Source organism: Gasterosteus aculeatus, chromosome Y, assembly GCF_964276395.1.
Source record: "Gasterosteus aculeatus chromosome Y, fGasAcu3.hap1.1, whole genome shotgun sequence".
Classification (NCBI taxonomy): domain Eukaryota; kingdom Metazoa; phylum Chordata; class Actinopteri; order Perciformes; family Gasterosteidae; genus Gasterosteus; species Gasterosteus aculeatus.
The window spans coordinates 19,130,652-19,147,372 of NC_135709.1; the positions used below are offsets into that span (position 1 = coordinate 19,130,652).

General features: G+C 42.7%; 2 protein-coding genes across 4 annotated transcripts in view; both read right to left on the reverse strand.

Annotated features, from left to right (window-relative positions):
• The window catches only part of LOC120812388 (voltage-dependent calcium channel subunit alpha-2/delta-1-like), a 64,921-nt gene extending 57,870 nt beyond the window's left edge, over positions 1 to 7,051 (reverse strand). Inside the window, exon 1 of the mRNA XM_078097706.1 lies at positions 6,625 to 7,051. Within this exon, the coding sequence (XP_077953832.1) occupies positions 6,625 to 6,713 (89 nt within the window). The 5' untranslated portion in view covers positions 6,714 to 7,051. The remainder of the gene's footprint in view (positions 1 to 6,624) is intronic.
• A 2,272-nt stretch (positions 7,052 to 9,323) lies between these two features.
• Positions 9,324 to 16,721, reverse strand: part of LOC120812713 (uncharacterized) — a 40,294-nt gene continuing 32,896 nt past the window's right edge. For all 3 annotated transcript variants that reach the window (XM_078097709.1, XM_078097708.1, XM_078097707.1), the window contains 6 exons: positions 16,455 to 16,649; positions 14,357 to 14,498; positions 14,189 to 14,247; positions 13,371 to 13,508; positions 13,086 to 13,231; positions 9,324 to 12,384 (listed from right to left, as the gene is read on the reverse strand). In XM_078097709.1, the coding sequence (XP_077953835.1) occupies positions 12,241 to 12,384; positions 13,086 to 13,231; positions 13,371 to 13,508; positions 14,189 to 14,247; positions 14,357 to 14,498; positions 16,455 to 16,649 (824 nt within the window). In that variant the 3' untranslated portion in view covers positions 9,324 to 12,240. The remainder of the gene's footprint in view (positions 12,385 to 13,085; positions 13,232 to 13,370; positions 13,509 to 14,188; positions 14,248 to 14,356; positions 14,499 to 16,454; positions 16,650 to 16,721) is intronic.

Sequence of the window (16,721 nt, forward strand, 5' to 3'; positions counted from 1 at the left end):
CATAGTGACACACTGTCTGTGTGCATTCCTGGTGTTCTAAATGTTTTTGGTTTCACAGTAGCTTGCTAAAACAATGAGAAATAACATTCTCACAAAAACAGCTTTTATTCTTGCATTTATTAGTATGTAACGTAGATATGATTGATATAATGACCTTTCAACAATATTCTATATCTGAGGCGGTGGATATTGTGTGAAAGGGGATCAAGTTCTGGTATTGTGATTTAAACATGTTTTCATTTCTTTTTTATTTCAATACTGTACACATGACATCTGGGGTGTAACGCTCAAATCCTGTGAGAAGGTTTCCAGTCTTTATCTTCTCCTAACAGATTTCTTCCTATTTTCCCATTTCGGAGGGTTTTTTAGGGAGTTTTTGTTCTGTGGCAGGCAAAGTTTTGTGAGCGATGTCCAGATGTTCATGTTTTGTGATATTTGATGTGGTAGATATCAGATGGTAAATTTTTAGAGTAGTCATTCTAAATTGATTGCATAGTTTGTGATTATTATGTAATCAAAAGAGTGGAATGTAATGGGAAAATGATATGTGACCCTTTTAAATGCTTCATTTGTATAACCAGTTTATTAGTTGCAAGTGCTTAGGTCACAAAGGCCCTGACATAAGAACTGATGTCTCCCACTTGGATTAGATGTTTCCAGCGTCATAGCTGTAGAGATTGAACAAAGTGTTTGTTATGTCTATGACCACCTTTGTTTAAGCATGTTGGGAGAGCAAGGATACGGTCAAAGAGCTGACGTGTCTTACATGGATAAGATGTTCCCAGTACCCTGGCTGTAGATACTCAACAAGATGGTCAACGGTTTCTGTTGACGCCACCGATATCTAAACTTAGGTATAACAACTGCCTCGATGTGTTGGAAAAAAAAGGAGGTTCTTGACAGTCTACTGACCACGTAGCTGTTGTGACCCTTTTTCCCTTGCAAGGAAATAAACGGAGAAAAGACATACTTGACTCAGAGCCTTTGATTCTTACTTAACGATTGTCTGTGCAAAATCTTCCACCACAATAGTTTACGATGTAATTACACTATTTACCTTCTGTAAGAGCCAGATATTGGTTCATTAGAATTTGGGGTGTATTAATTATTTCATTTTAGATGTATGCTCATTGTGCAAGAACTACAGATATGTAACATATAATGAAAAGCATTTATGTCACATTGATTTTTCATTCTTTTTTGTCTTAATTTATTTACGTCATGATTGCACCAGGTGTCACTCAGAAGAGCTGCTTTGGGCCATGAGAGCATATCGTTTTCTACCGTGTAGTTAACGCTTTGCTGAGTAAAATAAAGACGAAAAGAATCAAACAATCTCCTGTCATTCGCGTGAGGAAATGAAGTCACAACTGCAACTCAATGCGGATAATGACAAACAACATGGAAAAACGCCGCTACACCCTCAGACCCTGTCTGGTACGGGAGCGGAGGGAATGGGGATGGGGAGCGGCCGTTGCGGACTCACGCTGTGTCCGCTGTTGGCCGCGTGCTCACCTGTATACGCTCACATGTCTGATATGCACGCGCTAGTGTCTGCCTGTGTCCATCGGAAATCTGCATTGTGTTTCGGTACGGAAGATACCGGTCGTACCAATATGGCACCGGTTCTCGATACCCAACCGTAGTTAAAAGTTAATTTTGTCATTGTGTAACTGCTCAACCTGCATCACTGGAAGTGTTTTTTTTTCTTTGACTGCGAGTCAAATGGAATCCACAATCTTTACAGACTGGAAAGTCTTTTTTTGTGCTAGACCACTTTACCTTCCTCTAACAAGGGCCCTTAGTACTGCGCATTATGCTGTTCCCTGATAAAAACACAAATGTTTCTTCTGTTCAGAACAAAAAAGAAAAACAATTTATATACTGTATGTTAACTTGCTGTTCCTCCGAGAGTGCCTGTTGTTCCGATAACATTACAAAATAAAAGCGTGCAAAACAATAACTTTTAGGATATTATTTTGCGTAACAAGCGATTAATCGCTGTTAATCACCAAAAATCATGCGATTAATCGTGTTACAATTGTTTGCACGTTTGAAAAATTTGGATTCAAGCACAAATATAATAAATTAGATACAGGTAACTGTACAAATGTACCAACATATTGGATTTTAACTCTTCATTGACACTCGGATAAAGGGGGAGGGGGGGGGGGGGGGGGTTTGCATTAGTGCCGCAATTAAAACGTTTTACCCATGCAGATCTAAAATGTGGTTCATGTTTAAAAACATGCATATTTATATCTATGTAGCACTCAGATTTATGAGTTATATGGTGAATACACTTATTTGGTCACAAAATCATGTTTAGTGGCTCCTAATATGGTGTTCATGTGAACAATCCTGACCGTGAACTGGCTTTCAAGCTTTGTATGGGATCACTCATCACGGCAGTTAACACATTGTTTTAAGAATGAATCATAGAATTGCTTTGTCACCCTTGGAAGAAGAACATGTCAGGAATCAGGAATCAGGAAACATTTTTTTTGCCAAAATATGGCAAACAAACGGAATGGAAATTTGTCTTGGCGGTTAGTGCGCGACAGTAGACAGACAAGACAACAGTGCACAAGTAATAAAATAAAGTAAAATGAAATGCTAATGCAGTGGGTTAGTAGAATAAGGCTATGGGTTAGTAAAAAACAAGGGAATAAAGTTAAAATTTTAAATATTAAAAAAGTTAATAAGAAAAATATTAAGCATAAAGTAAACTAACGAACAAGTAACAAACAAGTAACAAAGTGACGAGTGACAACAAAGTGATGAATTACAGTTAAAGTGGCATGTGCAGTGTGAAGGGGAGTGACCGGTGGTGGAATGTTATAGTCAGTCAGTGGGGGACCGGCTCTGTTGATGAGCCCGACTGCCGACGGGAAGAAACTGTTGGTGTTGCGGGAGGTCTTAGTCCTGATGGACCTCAGCCTCCTGCCAGATGGAAGGGGCACAAACAGGTTTTGTCCGGGGTGAGAGGGGTCGGCCACGATCTTTTTAGCACGCTTCAGAGACCTGGAAGCGAACAAGTCCTGCAGGGACGGCAGATTGCAGCCGATCACCCTCTCTGCAGAGCGGATGACACGCTGCAGCCTGCCCTTGTCCTTGGTTGTGGCTGCAGCGTACCAGACGGTGATGGAGGAGCAGAGGATGGACTCCATGATGGCCGTGTAGAAGTGGACCATCATCGTCTTTGGCAGGTTGAATTTCTTCAGCTGCCTCAGGAAGAACAACCTCTGCTGAGCCTTCTTGGTGATGGAGCTGATGTTCAGCTCCCACTTAAGGTCCTGGGTGATGATGGAGCCCAGGAAACAGAAGGAATCCACAATAGTGACGGGGGAGTCACACAGGGTGATGGGGGAGGGTGGGGCTCTGTTCCGCCGGAAATCCACAACCATCTCCACTGTCTTTAGAGCGTTGAGCTCCAGTTTGTTCTGACTGCACCACGACACCAGATGGTCAGACTCCCACCTGTAGGCGGACTCATCACCACCAGAGATCAGTCCAATGAGGGTGGTGTCATCCGCAAACTTCAGGAGCTTGACGGATTGGTGACTGGAGGTGCAGCTGTTGGTGTACAGGGAGAAGACCAGAGGGGAAAGAACGCAGCCTTGGGGGGAACCGGTGCTGATGGACCGAGAGGCTGAGACATGTTTCCCCAGCTTTACATGCTGCTTCCTATCAGACAGGAAGTCTGTGATCCACTTGCAGGTGGAGTCGGGCACGTGCAGCTGGGAGAGTTTGTCCTGCAGCAGAGATGGGATGATGGTGTTGAATGCAGAGCTGAAGTCCACAAACAGGATCCTGGCGTAGGTTCCTTCTGGAGTCCAGATGCTGGAGGATGTAGTGGAGGGCCATGTTGACAGCATCGTCCACAGACCTGTTGGCTCTGTAGGCGAACTGCAGGATGGTGGAGGCCTTGAAGCAGGCTGGTACGTGGCATGTCTCTAGGGAGGTGTTGAAGATGTCAGTGAACACCGGAGACAGCTGGTCAGCACAATGCTTCAGGGTGTGAGGGGAGACTGAGTCCGGACCGGCTGCCTTACGGGGATTTTGTCTTCTAAAGCACCGGTTAACGTCTCTCTCCAGAATAGAGAGGGTCGTTGCTGGTGGGGGAGGGGAAGGTGATATAGATGAAGAGGCGTGAGCACCTGGGCTGGGGGAGGGAGGGGAGGGGGACTGCAGCAGGTTGGTGGAGCTGTGGGGGATGGGATCAGGACATTGACTTTTGAATCTGCAATAGAACTCATTCAGCCCGTCTGCCAGGCGGAGGTCATTCATGGAGTGGGGGGTTTTTGGCTTGTAGTTAGAGAGGTGTTTGAGGCCTCTCCAAACCGAAGCAGAGTCACTTGCTGAGAACCGTTGTTGGAGTTTCTCAGAGTACAGTCGTTTAGCATCTCTCACCGCCTTGCTAAACTTGTATTTTGCCTCTGTGTACAAGTCTTTGTCCCCACTCCTAAATGCCTGATCCTTCTGCAGGCGTAGTGTTCTGAGTTCCGCTGTGAACCAGGGTTTTGTCGTTGTTGTAACTCACCCTGGTACATGATGGTACACAGATGTCCTCACAGAAGCCGATGTAGGAAGTTACAGCCTCTGTGAACTCATCCAGACTGTCAGTAGCAGTCCTGAAAACATCCCAGTCTGTGCAGTCAAAGCACGCCCGAAGATCCTCCAGCGCCTCACTGGTCCACTTCTTGAATTCCTTTACCACAGGTTTGCAGAGCTTTAGTTTCTGCCTGTATGCAGGAATCAGATGGACCATGACGTGGTCAGAGTGTCCCAGTGCAGCACGAGGGATGGCGTGATAAGCCCTACTTACTGTGGTGTAACAGTGATCCAGCGTGTTCTCCTCTCTGGTGGGGCATTTAATAAACTGTCTGTATTTAGGAAGTTCGTGGGTGAGATTTCCTTTGTTAAAGTCCCCGAGGACAATAACTAAAGAGTCCGGGTTGGTCCGCTCCACACGCCGTATCTGGTCGGAGAGTGTCCGCTGAGCCTCGTGCACGTTGCCCGCCGGCGGCATGTAAACACCGACCAGGATGAATTAAGCGAACTCACGGGGGGAATAAAGTTGATGAAAAAAGTTTCCAGATCAGGAGAACAGTGTTTTAGGATCACCGTTACGTCGTTGCACCAGCTGTTGTTGAAGTAGAAGCAGATTCCTCCACCCTTCGTCTTGCCGGAGAGCTCCGTGTCGCGGTCCGCTCGGAGCAGCTGGAAGCCCGCCAGCTGGAGCGCGGAGTCCGGTATCGATCCGCAGAGCCACGTCTCCGTGAAGCACAAGACGGAGGATGTAGAGAAGTCTCTGTCTCTCCTCATGAGCAGCTGAATTTCGTCCAGTTTGTTGCACAGTGAGCGCACGTTGGAGAGACAGATGCCTGGCAGCGGAGTGCGAGAACCACGCCTGCGGAGTCTCACCAGCGAGCCGGCCCGTTTTCCTCTCCTACGGCGTCTCACCGCGTGACGAAAGGTGAACGCACCTTTAACTAGAATGTCCAATAATTCCACGGAAGAAAGCAGAAAAGTTGGAAGTAACTCCGCTGGAGTTGTTCCACGGATGTTCAAGAGCTCATCTCTGGTGAAAGAGCTCCGGGAATCGCAGCAGCAAACGTAATTAACAACAAAAACCACAAAAAACGAAGCGCACCGAAGCACCGAGGCGGCCATCAACTGCGCCATCTTGGATGATATGTGTATGATGATATATGATATGATATATGTATACTTGTACTTGAACATGTATAAGAACATGTTACTGGGGAATGAATATCGCAAGGCTAGACTGGATTCTTCCAAATGATTCGGTGTCACAGACTAGAGGCAACATTTGTCATTTTACAAGAAAGAACGGGACCAGGGACTCCTCGACAACTTCCCAAAGCTCCGCGGCCAGACTGCCCCGATCTGCTGTAACGGTTCATCCAGAGGGAGGCTTCAACATGCCCACTGGTGCACGAATGAATGCTGTTGGGGGAAAATTGTTGAGCCTGCATGGGGTGAGGCTCTCAGGAATGTGACCTTTGATGTGAGCCGGTGACTTAAGGCAGTCCAGGGTGAGATAAGACACAGATGTAATCATACGTGCCCTGACTGACCTTTTAGATGTTGTTGATTGTCTGGGTCCATAAAGGGAGGGTCACAGGGTCACCCCTACATCATCTGGTACTTTTCCAACACTCCTCTTGAGGGGTGGGCTCTCCTGTGCTGAGGCAGCACAAACCTGAAGTGTACATAAGCTCCTGTTCTCCTCTTCAACTTGGTCAGATCTTCCTGCTCCTTTTGGGGGAAGGAACATCTGTCCCTTTTCAGCTGAATTGTAGTCATTTGACTTCTGTCTGTGCTTACGACTTGTGCTGATGATTTCTGTATTCTTTATCTTTTTTTCTATATTCTAGTTAGTAATAAATACTTAATCTCAAAGCAAGCTCAAGATACTTCTGATTTCTCACATGGGCTAAATCCACAAATTTCCACCACAAACGCCAGCACACTGCGAGGGGCTCATTAACCCCTAGGCCACTTGTCTCCTAACAAGGAGCTCTTGGAAGGAACTCCACGCAACAGCAGCTGCTCTGCACGGGATTACAGAAGGGGGAGGTCGGGGGGGGTACTTACATGACCTGTGTCGGGAACTCCGATGCCAAATAGCCGTCCTGCCACAACAGCACCAGAAACACCCAGGCTCCAACCCTGTAGGTATCCATTGTAACCAAAAAAAAGAGAAGAAGTAGAAAAAGGAGGGGGGTGGGCCGGGGATGGGGGAGGGAGGGAGATAGGAGGGGGGCGACGGGAATTCTCCGACGCGCGTCAACACCGAATGCGCTCCGCTGCGCTCCCGCTGAGCCGCCGGTGAGGGGGGAGCGGTGTGCGGCGGCAGCGCGAGCGGCAGTCCATCGCTTCCCCTCTGAGGTTAACGAACCCTGACGCCTGTAATCTGCCCGGCCGGCCACCCGGCGCTCTAACAGGTACCGAAGCGGCGGGATTTCTTTCTCTCTCTCCCTCAGTCTGTCTCTCTCTCCTTTTCTCTCTCTCTCTCCCTCTCCCTCTCACTCACTCGCACCTCTAACACTCACCCTCCTTCTCTTTAACCATAGAGGGGGGGGAGACCGGTGTTTTTTTTTAATCTTTTAATATGACTTTACCAAATGCAATCTAGACACTTTTTCCATTTGTGTGTAGCCTATTATCTATAATAGTGTTAGTGTGATATTTCAAAATACAAGACTTTTACAGTATTTTTGTTTTCCTTCCCTCAAGGTGTAGTCATTCCCCTTTTGAATCATTTGATTTTTGCCTCCCCGTAAAGAAACACCTGCCATGAGCAGGTTTTGACACAGGGACCACACACACACACACACACACACACACACACACACACACAGGCGCACGCTGAATACAGATGTGGGCTTGACTCTTTAAAGCGCCCTACAACCTTTCAATTCCCCTCAACCTGGAGAGGTGGGAGCATTTACTGGCTTTGATAGCACACTCTTTTGCCACTCGCTATGTCATCCTAATAGCATGAGTGGCAGAGAGCAGAGAGACCATCCCGCCTGGGAATCAGTGCTAGTGTGACAGATCTATTGATTTCACACGCAGAATCAAATGGGCAAAGTACAGTCAGAGGCCTATAAATCTCAGTAACAGCAATCATGTGCTCGGTTTCCTAACATGTGTGTGTGTGTATATTTAATATATACAAGTGCCTACCACTGTGGGACACCGATAAAATCACAGTTTGTATCATTCGAAATTCAAAGCATCAACACTTAATAATATGAATAATTGAATATTAAAGCAGATACGTAAACCTACTGTGTGTGTGTGTGTGTGTGTGCGTGTGTGTGTGTGTGTGTGTGTGTGTGTGTGTGTGTGCAGCCTGGAGGGAGGGAAGGGCAGCACCAGCAAGATGCTTGGGGATTTGGTTATCAATTGTTGCTTGGCAACCGCCCACCATCTCTCGTGTCCTCTCACCTACCCCTCCTCCCTTCCCCCATTTTCTCTCTTTGTCTCTTCTATCCCACCCTCTCCCCTGGCGCACTGTACTGCGCCGTTGCTTCCCCCCCTCAGTTTCTCCACTATTCTCAACCCCTTGACTCCCTGACACGTCCTCCACATCCCCCTCACTCGCTTTACTTACCTCACACTCATTTCCTCACTGCAGTGCAAGAGATGCACCTGCTAATGGGATGGAGAAAAGTAAGTGAATGGTTGAGAACTGACAAGGTGCCGTGGAGTGGAGAGAACATAATAATAGTAAAAAGTGGCGTGGAGAGGATGGAGGCCTTCTTCACAGACGTCCCCATTCAATGTATTTTCTCTTCCTCAATTGGGAACCTCTCACACTACATCCTGAATAGGAAGAGGTGACAGACTAATGACATTCAGTACATATAGTAATGCCACTTTTAATATCAGACTTTTAGGTTGATATTAGGAACCACTTGTTGACATGGAAATCTCTGGTTATCGTGAGGTTATTGTGTGTTAAAATTACCACTGGTATAAGAAGGGGTTATTTGGTAGAGGATACTGCCATCTACAGGGTATTCATTAAAATCACAAGAATCCTTTAAAGTTAATATATGCATTATGAGGTACATCAATAGTTTTACCTCCATTTATATATTTGAAGACATACTTCTATATTTAAAACAGTAATACAAGCAAATGAAATTGTACATAGCAGAGTCTGAATTACATGTGAGGGACAAATAAATGTTATTTATTATCTTTTCTTTTGCATTCATTTCATTAAGGCAGAATCAATTATTTTCCCCTAGATTGTTTTTTTTTAATCAGGTTTTATATTTTGTCAACATTTTCTGTCATAACATAAGGTTTGTATCCTCAGTCCCACGTAACAGGTGTAACAGTGGAAAGTCCCAAACCAGATCTTGATACATAAATTATATAAAAGTATGACTGTGATAACCCAGATGCCCTTCTAAAACATTTAAGATGTTATCTCTTCAAATTTCAGGTAAATAATGCATCACAGACATGATAAAGAACAGACATGCTGTATGGTTCAGGTTAAAAATGCACTCGCTTTAAACTAAAACACTTTAAAAAAATGCACGAACCTTCCAGTAGCGTTTATTAATAAACTATGATCAAACTGTAAAATATAAGAAAAGTAGGTGTTGAAGACAGGTCACATTCTTACTGTGAATGATACCTTATCTAAAGATCACTTTAGCACCACATAGTGGTAATGATGAGAACCCGCACTGCTTCGTTGTTTTTGTATACTATAAAAAGTCCCATTTTCATGAATCAAAACAAAAACAAGCTCAACCCCGCATGTGTAATATAGCTCTTCTTGATATTTATTCTTTAGACCCAGGGGAAACAGCTGATTTTACAGCACAATTTGCATATTATCTCAACACATCCTGTGTACAACCACAAAACCATAACATTAGAGTCTTTGTTTTACACATAAGTGAAAAACAAGACCATTTTACAAGCATATTTCGTTACAGTCAGCATACAGATAAATCTATACATATCGTGTCTCTTTTTAAACATAATCTGTATGCAAAATATCTGGACAAACCATCAACAAAACATGCAACACCCAAAACACAAAGTCTCAGACAACTATTGAAGTTGAATAGATTTTTTTTCCCCCTTTGAGTTGTTTCAGCGGGACATAGTTGCACATATAGTCATTAGTTGACAGCACATTTTTTGATTACACAGTCAACTCCCCTTAAACAACTACAGACACTCATTGCTGTACAGTTGTACGTCTGCTGTGATTTTTTTTTCAACACTCACATGCTCAAACTTTGGACAATATAAACATTTAATCTTTGTAGAAAATAAACACTTCATGTACACATGTCAAAGGACTTGAGTCACATTCACACCCCTCAGAACAACAACAACAAATAGATGGGTTCACAAATACAGGCAACATCTGATCTGAACAAACAGTAATTAGCTGGAAGGAAGTCTAATGAAACACAAGGGGTTAAACAGTCATGACTGAGCATTTAGGGAATACGTCTCATTAACCGTACTTAGTACACAATACTAAGTACGGCTAAGTACGTACACAGAATGGTAGGTACACTGTGAACGGGATGAAGTAAGTATGTAGTAGTTATTTTTCCCCCAGATTGTGCGGTTAGTTTAGGAACCCGAACGTGTCTGCTGCTTTTTATTTTGCCACATAAATACAAAATTGCACCATACTATTTCTGACACCAAATACACCCTGATTCATTTCAGTGCAGAAACACCAACCACATAATCTTCCATGTCATGACAGTTAAAATGAGGCCGGATGAAAAATAATATATAATAATAAAGTGCACAAGCTCAAGTAAATTCTAACATGTGTTAACAATTTATATTAAAATCAGTAAAAAACCAATTCATTTAATATTTTCTTTCAGGGATGTACAAATTAAAGTTATTTTCTCTAAGACATTTTTTTTTACAGATATAACATTTATTTCCAAAAAAGTGAATGCATTTAAACACATCTAAGTTGCATAGAATTAAGAACCAATGGAATTTGAAAACAAGCTAAGTTGGCACAGCAAAATAATTGTGTGAATGACCACGCTCCCTTCCTTTAATATTTTCTCTTTTTTTTTGCTCTTCTTTTATACAAGAATGCAGTGCCGTCTTGTTCTACGCGTTTCTATTCTTTCCTCTTTTATATTAATTCTTAAAAAAATTGCATCAGGCCCTGTGATATGTCTAAATACACAAAACAGAAATGAGGGTCACAGCAACATGTGATAAGATGAAAACGTTTTCCCTTCTCCACATAACTGAACCCCAAGGAGCCTGAGGGCGTATTTTGGTCACAGACAGTGAGAAAGGCTGGTTCACCGTGTTGCTGCATAAAAACCGCCTATAGGGACTTCTACAGCACAGCCACACAGAGAACCCTTGATGTTGGACTGGTTGGAACATTTTATCTTGAATTTGAATATATTTTTTAGGTAAAACCAAGGATGTTAATGACCCATGTATGGTTTTGACACACTAGTATGAATCCCAACTCTGCAACAACATTAGAGGCAACACAGAAAGAGATATTTCAGCACACTCTGAGCAACTACAACAGCCTGAACGTAAAATCCTATCATTCCCTATAATTGGCAAGTAACGTTCAACACAGCAACTTGTTCATTTTATTGTGGTTGTAAACCTGTAATTCTAGAAGACCAGTAAAATATGAATATGTCACTGTATTTTCATCTCGGTCTTTTAAAATGTGCTATCCATCACACCCCTGATGAATGTCTAATGGTGCATCGGTGTGACCGGAGGACGGAAGGAGCTACACCTTTGAGCTCACATAGGTCCACGTCCACGTTCAAGTCTATTAAGACTGCCTGCACCATAGACTAACGTAGCCTACTGGATTGTCGGCGCGCCACCACAGCCTCAATTAAAGGGCAGGTGTCTATATGTTATTATATATAATCTAGTTACAACAGAACAACTCTTATAGTGTATAGTGTATTTAGATATATTGTGCATCCGATATCTATGTATATTGTATAAACATCACACTGTACAATATGGTTCTCTGATAGGCCTGTAATCTGCATGTGTGATATATCTATATACAGTCTGTGGTGCTGTACATTTTTTTTCTTCACCCCATAGCAAAAGTAATATGTCCGTCTGTTTGTATCTCTATTTTTTGTCTCTTTTTCATGATACTGAAAGACGATAGTACACAAACACTGTGCATTCCTTCATCATTAAACAAGAATACCGTCCACACAAATTACAAACGTCATTTTTAAATTACAATAATTACTGTCGTTTGAAGAAAAGACAATTTCAGTTGAAATTTGAAAACATCTTTCCCTCAGTTAGATATGTTAGCTCAGTTGCACAGCACCAAAACAACAAGGTTTAAGTGCATTATGTAATTGAATCTATGGTAAGAAAGTGTGTTTCAGTGTCTGCTGTGGTATTTTCCTGTTTGCATCACACAAGCCAGCAGACACCAGAAGAGGAGGACACGTGTGCTGGCAGTGTTGGACTGATGATGGAGTTATTATGATGTTAGCACATAAATATGTCCTTCTTATGAATTATAGACAAAATAAGTTAAACGAATGAATCTTTTCATTTTACCTTCATGACATTTTTTCTTTTTCCCATATTCACATCTCTGAACTGGTATCGCTCCGGCTTCACCTTTCGTCGATCCTCCATCGAGTCTCCGTCTTTTTGGTGTGGCGCTGCTCAGGCGTTGGTTTGAGTGGAGCTGACAAACAACTTGTGCCAGCTGACCACCCTCTTCCTCATGTCCACCTTGTCCAGCCAGATGTAGGCTTCCCCTATCAGGGTCTTCTTCATAAACTTTCCTCCATTGGACACCAAGAAAAGCTGGAGATACAATTGAGGGGGAAGCAGATTTGACATGGCTTACGCTGTTGTTATTTTATTCTAAATGTTTGGGCTTTCCCAAATCCCATCCCATTTTGAAAAGTGCACCGGTAAAGTCTGATCTGATGATGGATATTTATATTTAAGATAAATAATAAGAAACAAAGCAAACAAAGCCTTTTTAAAATATAAATATTAGCATTAATTACAAAAAAAGCCATACATATTTTTGTGTATATATATATATATATATATATATATATATATATATATATATATATATATATATATATATATATATATGTAGCACATTACACTTAGTTCTCCCTTTAACGTGTCACTGAGCATGAGATTTGCCAGTATTTAGTCAAAGACTGTAGTCTGTATTGAATTAGCCTGTTATTAATTGAGGGGCTGCATTTGGACGCTCGTGTCCTAAACAGCCCCTCAGGAGGTTCACTCGCCTTAATGACGTTTAAGACTTGACACTTCAATGAGACGCGAGATGCCAACAAAACTGGACAAGCAGGATGAATTAGCCCACATATTACTGCAAATCAGTATCAATTCTGTATAACCGATATGCAAAGGATTCAAATTAAACACGGATCGAAGGACGCATTGATGTGTGACTCATGTTGGATAGATGGTCAGAGCTAGTTCCATGTTTTGCATCTTTCTCATTTGGTGGCCTGCTTTACCTGTATGGAGTGTCCAGTTGAGTTCAGGGGGAATCTGAAGGTCTCGTTGAAAGAGGGCTCTCTGTCGTGTCGACAAACTCTGGTCTTCTTCTTAATGATCCTCTTCTGAGTGGCTACGTTGACCACGTACAACTTCACGTACAGATCTGAAGGCGTATGAGAGGAATCACGAATATGGATTAGTGAACCTGCGGACTACTTTTTTGTTTAAAAAAAAGCACACCAATATACTTGCACTCATGCATGTGTGTGTAGCCGCGAGTGGGCTACACACTACTTGCAGACCTGGCAGGTGGTCGGGACTTTTGAACTTGTAGGTGATGTTTCTGCATTGAAGGATCTCCAAGACCAGTTGGTCCCCTTCTGTTTTGACCTCCTTCTTGAGAGCCACCTTTATCTCCCCCATTACTTGTGATTTACCGCCTAAAAGTCAACATGAAAGAGAGACGTTGGTCATGCATTTTTAGAATAAGATGGTTATTTCAATATGTATTTTTTTGGGATCGGCTAAACTCTGCTAAAAACTTGTAGGAAAATTCCCACACTTAGAAATGATTATTTCAAGTATTTAACAATTACACATAACAAAATCGGACTCGCAGCACAATGAAAGTTTTATTTACTGTCATATGTCTCCAGTGACATTTAAGAAGGCAGGCTGAGTTAAATGTGTTATATGAGTTATCGGCCACCACGGAAAAGACCCCAAGACCCTCATTTTATGTAACAGCAGCCAAGCCCCGAAACCTAATGGTGACCTTGATCTCTTTTGTTCCAAACTGTAACTGGAGATGGACGGCAGACACCATGACACCTGAGCTACATGAAATGTAGACATAGTTATGACAGTGGGTAGGATACTGTGACATCCACATTTCCTCCACAATCACAAGTCCTGCATGAAGGGAAATATTGTTTCTAGACTTTAAGCACTTTAAATCCATAATTTAAATAAGTCATTACGAAAACACAGTGAAGGTGGTTTAAAAGCGTGTCTCAGTAGATAAATAAAGAATTAAACAATGTTGTTATACAAAGTGCCCAGCATGGGGAGACATAAAATCGAGTAACAACTAAAAACAGAGAATAATTCTTAAACTTGCCTTCGTTTTCTGGGGTCACTATTTGGTTTTTGTCCGTGCCGTTTGGAATAGTCTTTCCGCTGTGGGGAAGAAAAAAAAAAGATATGAGCATCATCAGACCTATTGATTACCAATCTGATGCGATGCCGTTACGTTGACGTAATAGGAAAACCCTACAAATGGTCTCACATGTGTGGCACTTGAAAAATGGCACTGTCCACTCCAATGACTGTCCCCTCGTCCCCGTCCAGACCTCCGTAGGCGTCTCCAACAAGCCTCGGGGCAGAAAGCACCACGGACCCTGAGACATCACCAAGTCGGTGTCCTGGTCCTGAGGGTGGCAGGAGGGAGTATGATGGTGAGGAAATAATAACTCACTCTATCTGCCTAGTTACATATCTGAACATTCATTTGTGATTATTTGAACACAGCAACAAACCGTGAGCGTCTTTACAGACTCAGTTTTTTGCCACACATGCATACATGTCCAACAGAAACACTTCACACCCCCCAGCTATCACCCACCGACAGCGACACTGTCTGCCACACATAATGTGACTAAGCGCCACATAACCGCGTATCAGGGCGAGGACGAATCAGCGTAGATGACAGCGCGTCCTTGAATTTAGCAGTGTGGAGGAAATTACCTTGGTTAACTCGTGAAAGATCACAACAGCAGTTCCCTTCACAAGACATAAATAATGGTCCCTTTAATTCACACATGAAAAACTGAGTTTCTAAGTGATCAACTATTTATATTATTTCAGAGATTTCATTGTTTAATCTCGGCTCATGGCTGCTGTTGAGTTATACTCTTGCGTAAGGCAGAGCGTGATCAGTTCAGGGAATATGTGAAGTGTCTCTGTCCTCGGCTGAAGGTTTTCACAATATCAACGTCATTCATTTGCTATAAAACAATGGCAAATAGTACTTCCAGCACGTGCGAAGCATAACTTGTGTAGGCAATTACAAAAACACAATGCCATCCACAAAAGAATAAACAAAACAGTACACGAGCATGCACTTAGACACTCAAAGATTAACAAACATAAAAACAATGAAATTAGCATTTTCTGTTACTTAAACATTTGGTTATATGGTTAAGTAATTTTGTTTTTATTCATTGTTTTGTTTTTAGTAATATTGCCTGAAGGTTAATACGTTAGGATCAATGATATTTAGCAGTGCATCCTACATTGCCTCACCTTCCCTCGACACACCTTCCCCTTCTGTTCCTCTCATGGTCAGCTGACCGCTTTACTCTCATTGGCCGCTGAGTGAGCATCCTGTTGACTTTTGAACCTCTTGGGGTGCCTGTGTTTCATGGTTTGACTGCTTCAGTCTCACATTTGTGTGCCCTTTCTTTAAGGCGGCAGGTTTTGCAGAGGATCGGGTGGGGAGGGGAGCCTGTGTGTCTGTGTGTGTTTTGTCACTTATCTAAGGGTTCATTCATATGGCACATGCATGCACACACAGAGAGGCTGCAGCATCACAACGTCCTCAGTGGCCAGGGAACAGTTATGAGGGAAGCTGCAACTGCATGCTTTAATATTTCTGATACTGGGCTTCCTTGTCTCAGAAAATATAGTCCCTTTTTTGTCAGGGCATCACACTAAAGATTAAGCATAAACACACCGGTGGATATTGTTTAAATTGTGTTAATATGGTGCAAGAGGTCAGGGACTACCATCCCAGTTGGTTTCTATTCTGGGGTTGGAGCTCTACACACTTGGGGTCTATAGAAACCATATGCGAGGGATTGGCACATGCACAATTCACTTGGAAGTACTCTTATTGTGGACCTAAACAAATGTACACATGTTCTTTTGTGTTTTGTTACTGTGTAAATATCTGAATTATAAAGCACCTTCATTACCTACTTAGGATTCTAAAAATAGGCATCAAGAAATTATAAATAAATGGCAGATGCCAAATATGACATGTGGAAATTTATACATATTTATAAACATTTAATTTACGATTAAAAGACATAATTAAATAACTTTTGGCAGTTTTTGGTCTTTGGCCTTTTCCTTGTAGTTGTTTAGTGATTATATTAATAAAATTGATATGACTTTAAGGACGATATTTAACTAAGATTATTGATAAAATCAAAATACTTAGAGAAACAGATAAGGTGGGCCGAAGACAAAGTTCAAATGTTAAGGAGGTGAGCGCTTAGAGCTTCAGGTTTTTAATAAACTAGGTATCTCAACAAAGCTTGCATGCACAGGAAAAAAGGAAGCATGACTCGGGAATGTGTGTTATGAGTGAGGTTGGGATTTACTTGGTTGCAGGCGGGACTGTTGCACGGCAGCCTCGGCGGCAGCGATGGCTATCCCGGCATCCTCAAGGTGGGCCTGAGTGACGCTGCTCTTGCTTTGGCTCCGCGAGGGGCCATGGGAGCGCAGTTGACCATCAGATGAAGACTTGGAGCTGCCGGGGCTGCTGTGCGACTTCTCCAAAGGCATCATCTGCATGTCTGGGGGAGAAAAGAAACAGAAAGTAAATGCAAATGAATCCACCGTGTTTACGGCATTTCTCTTTACTGCTC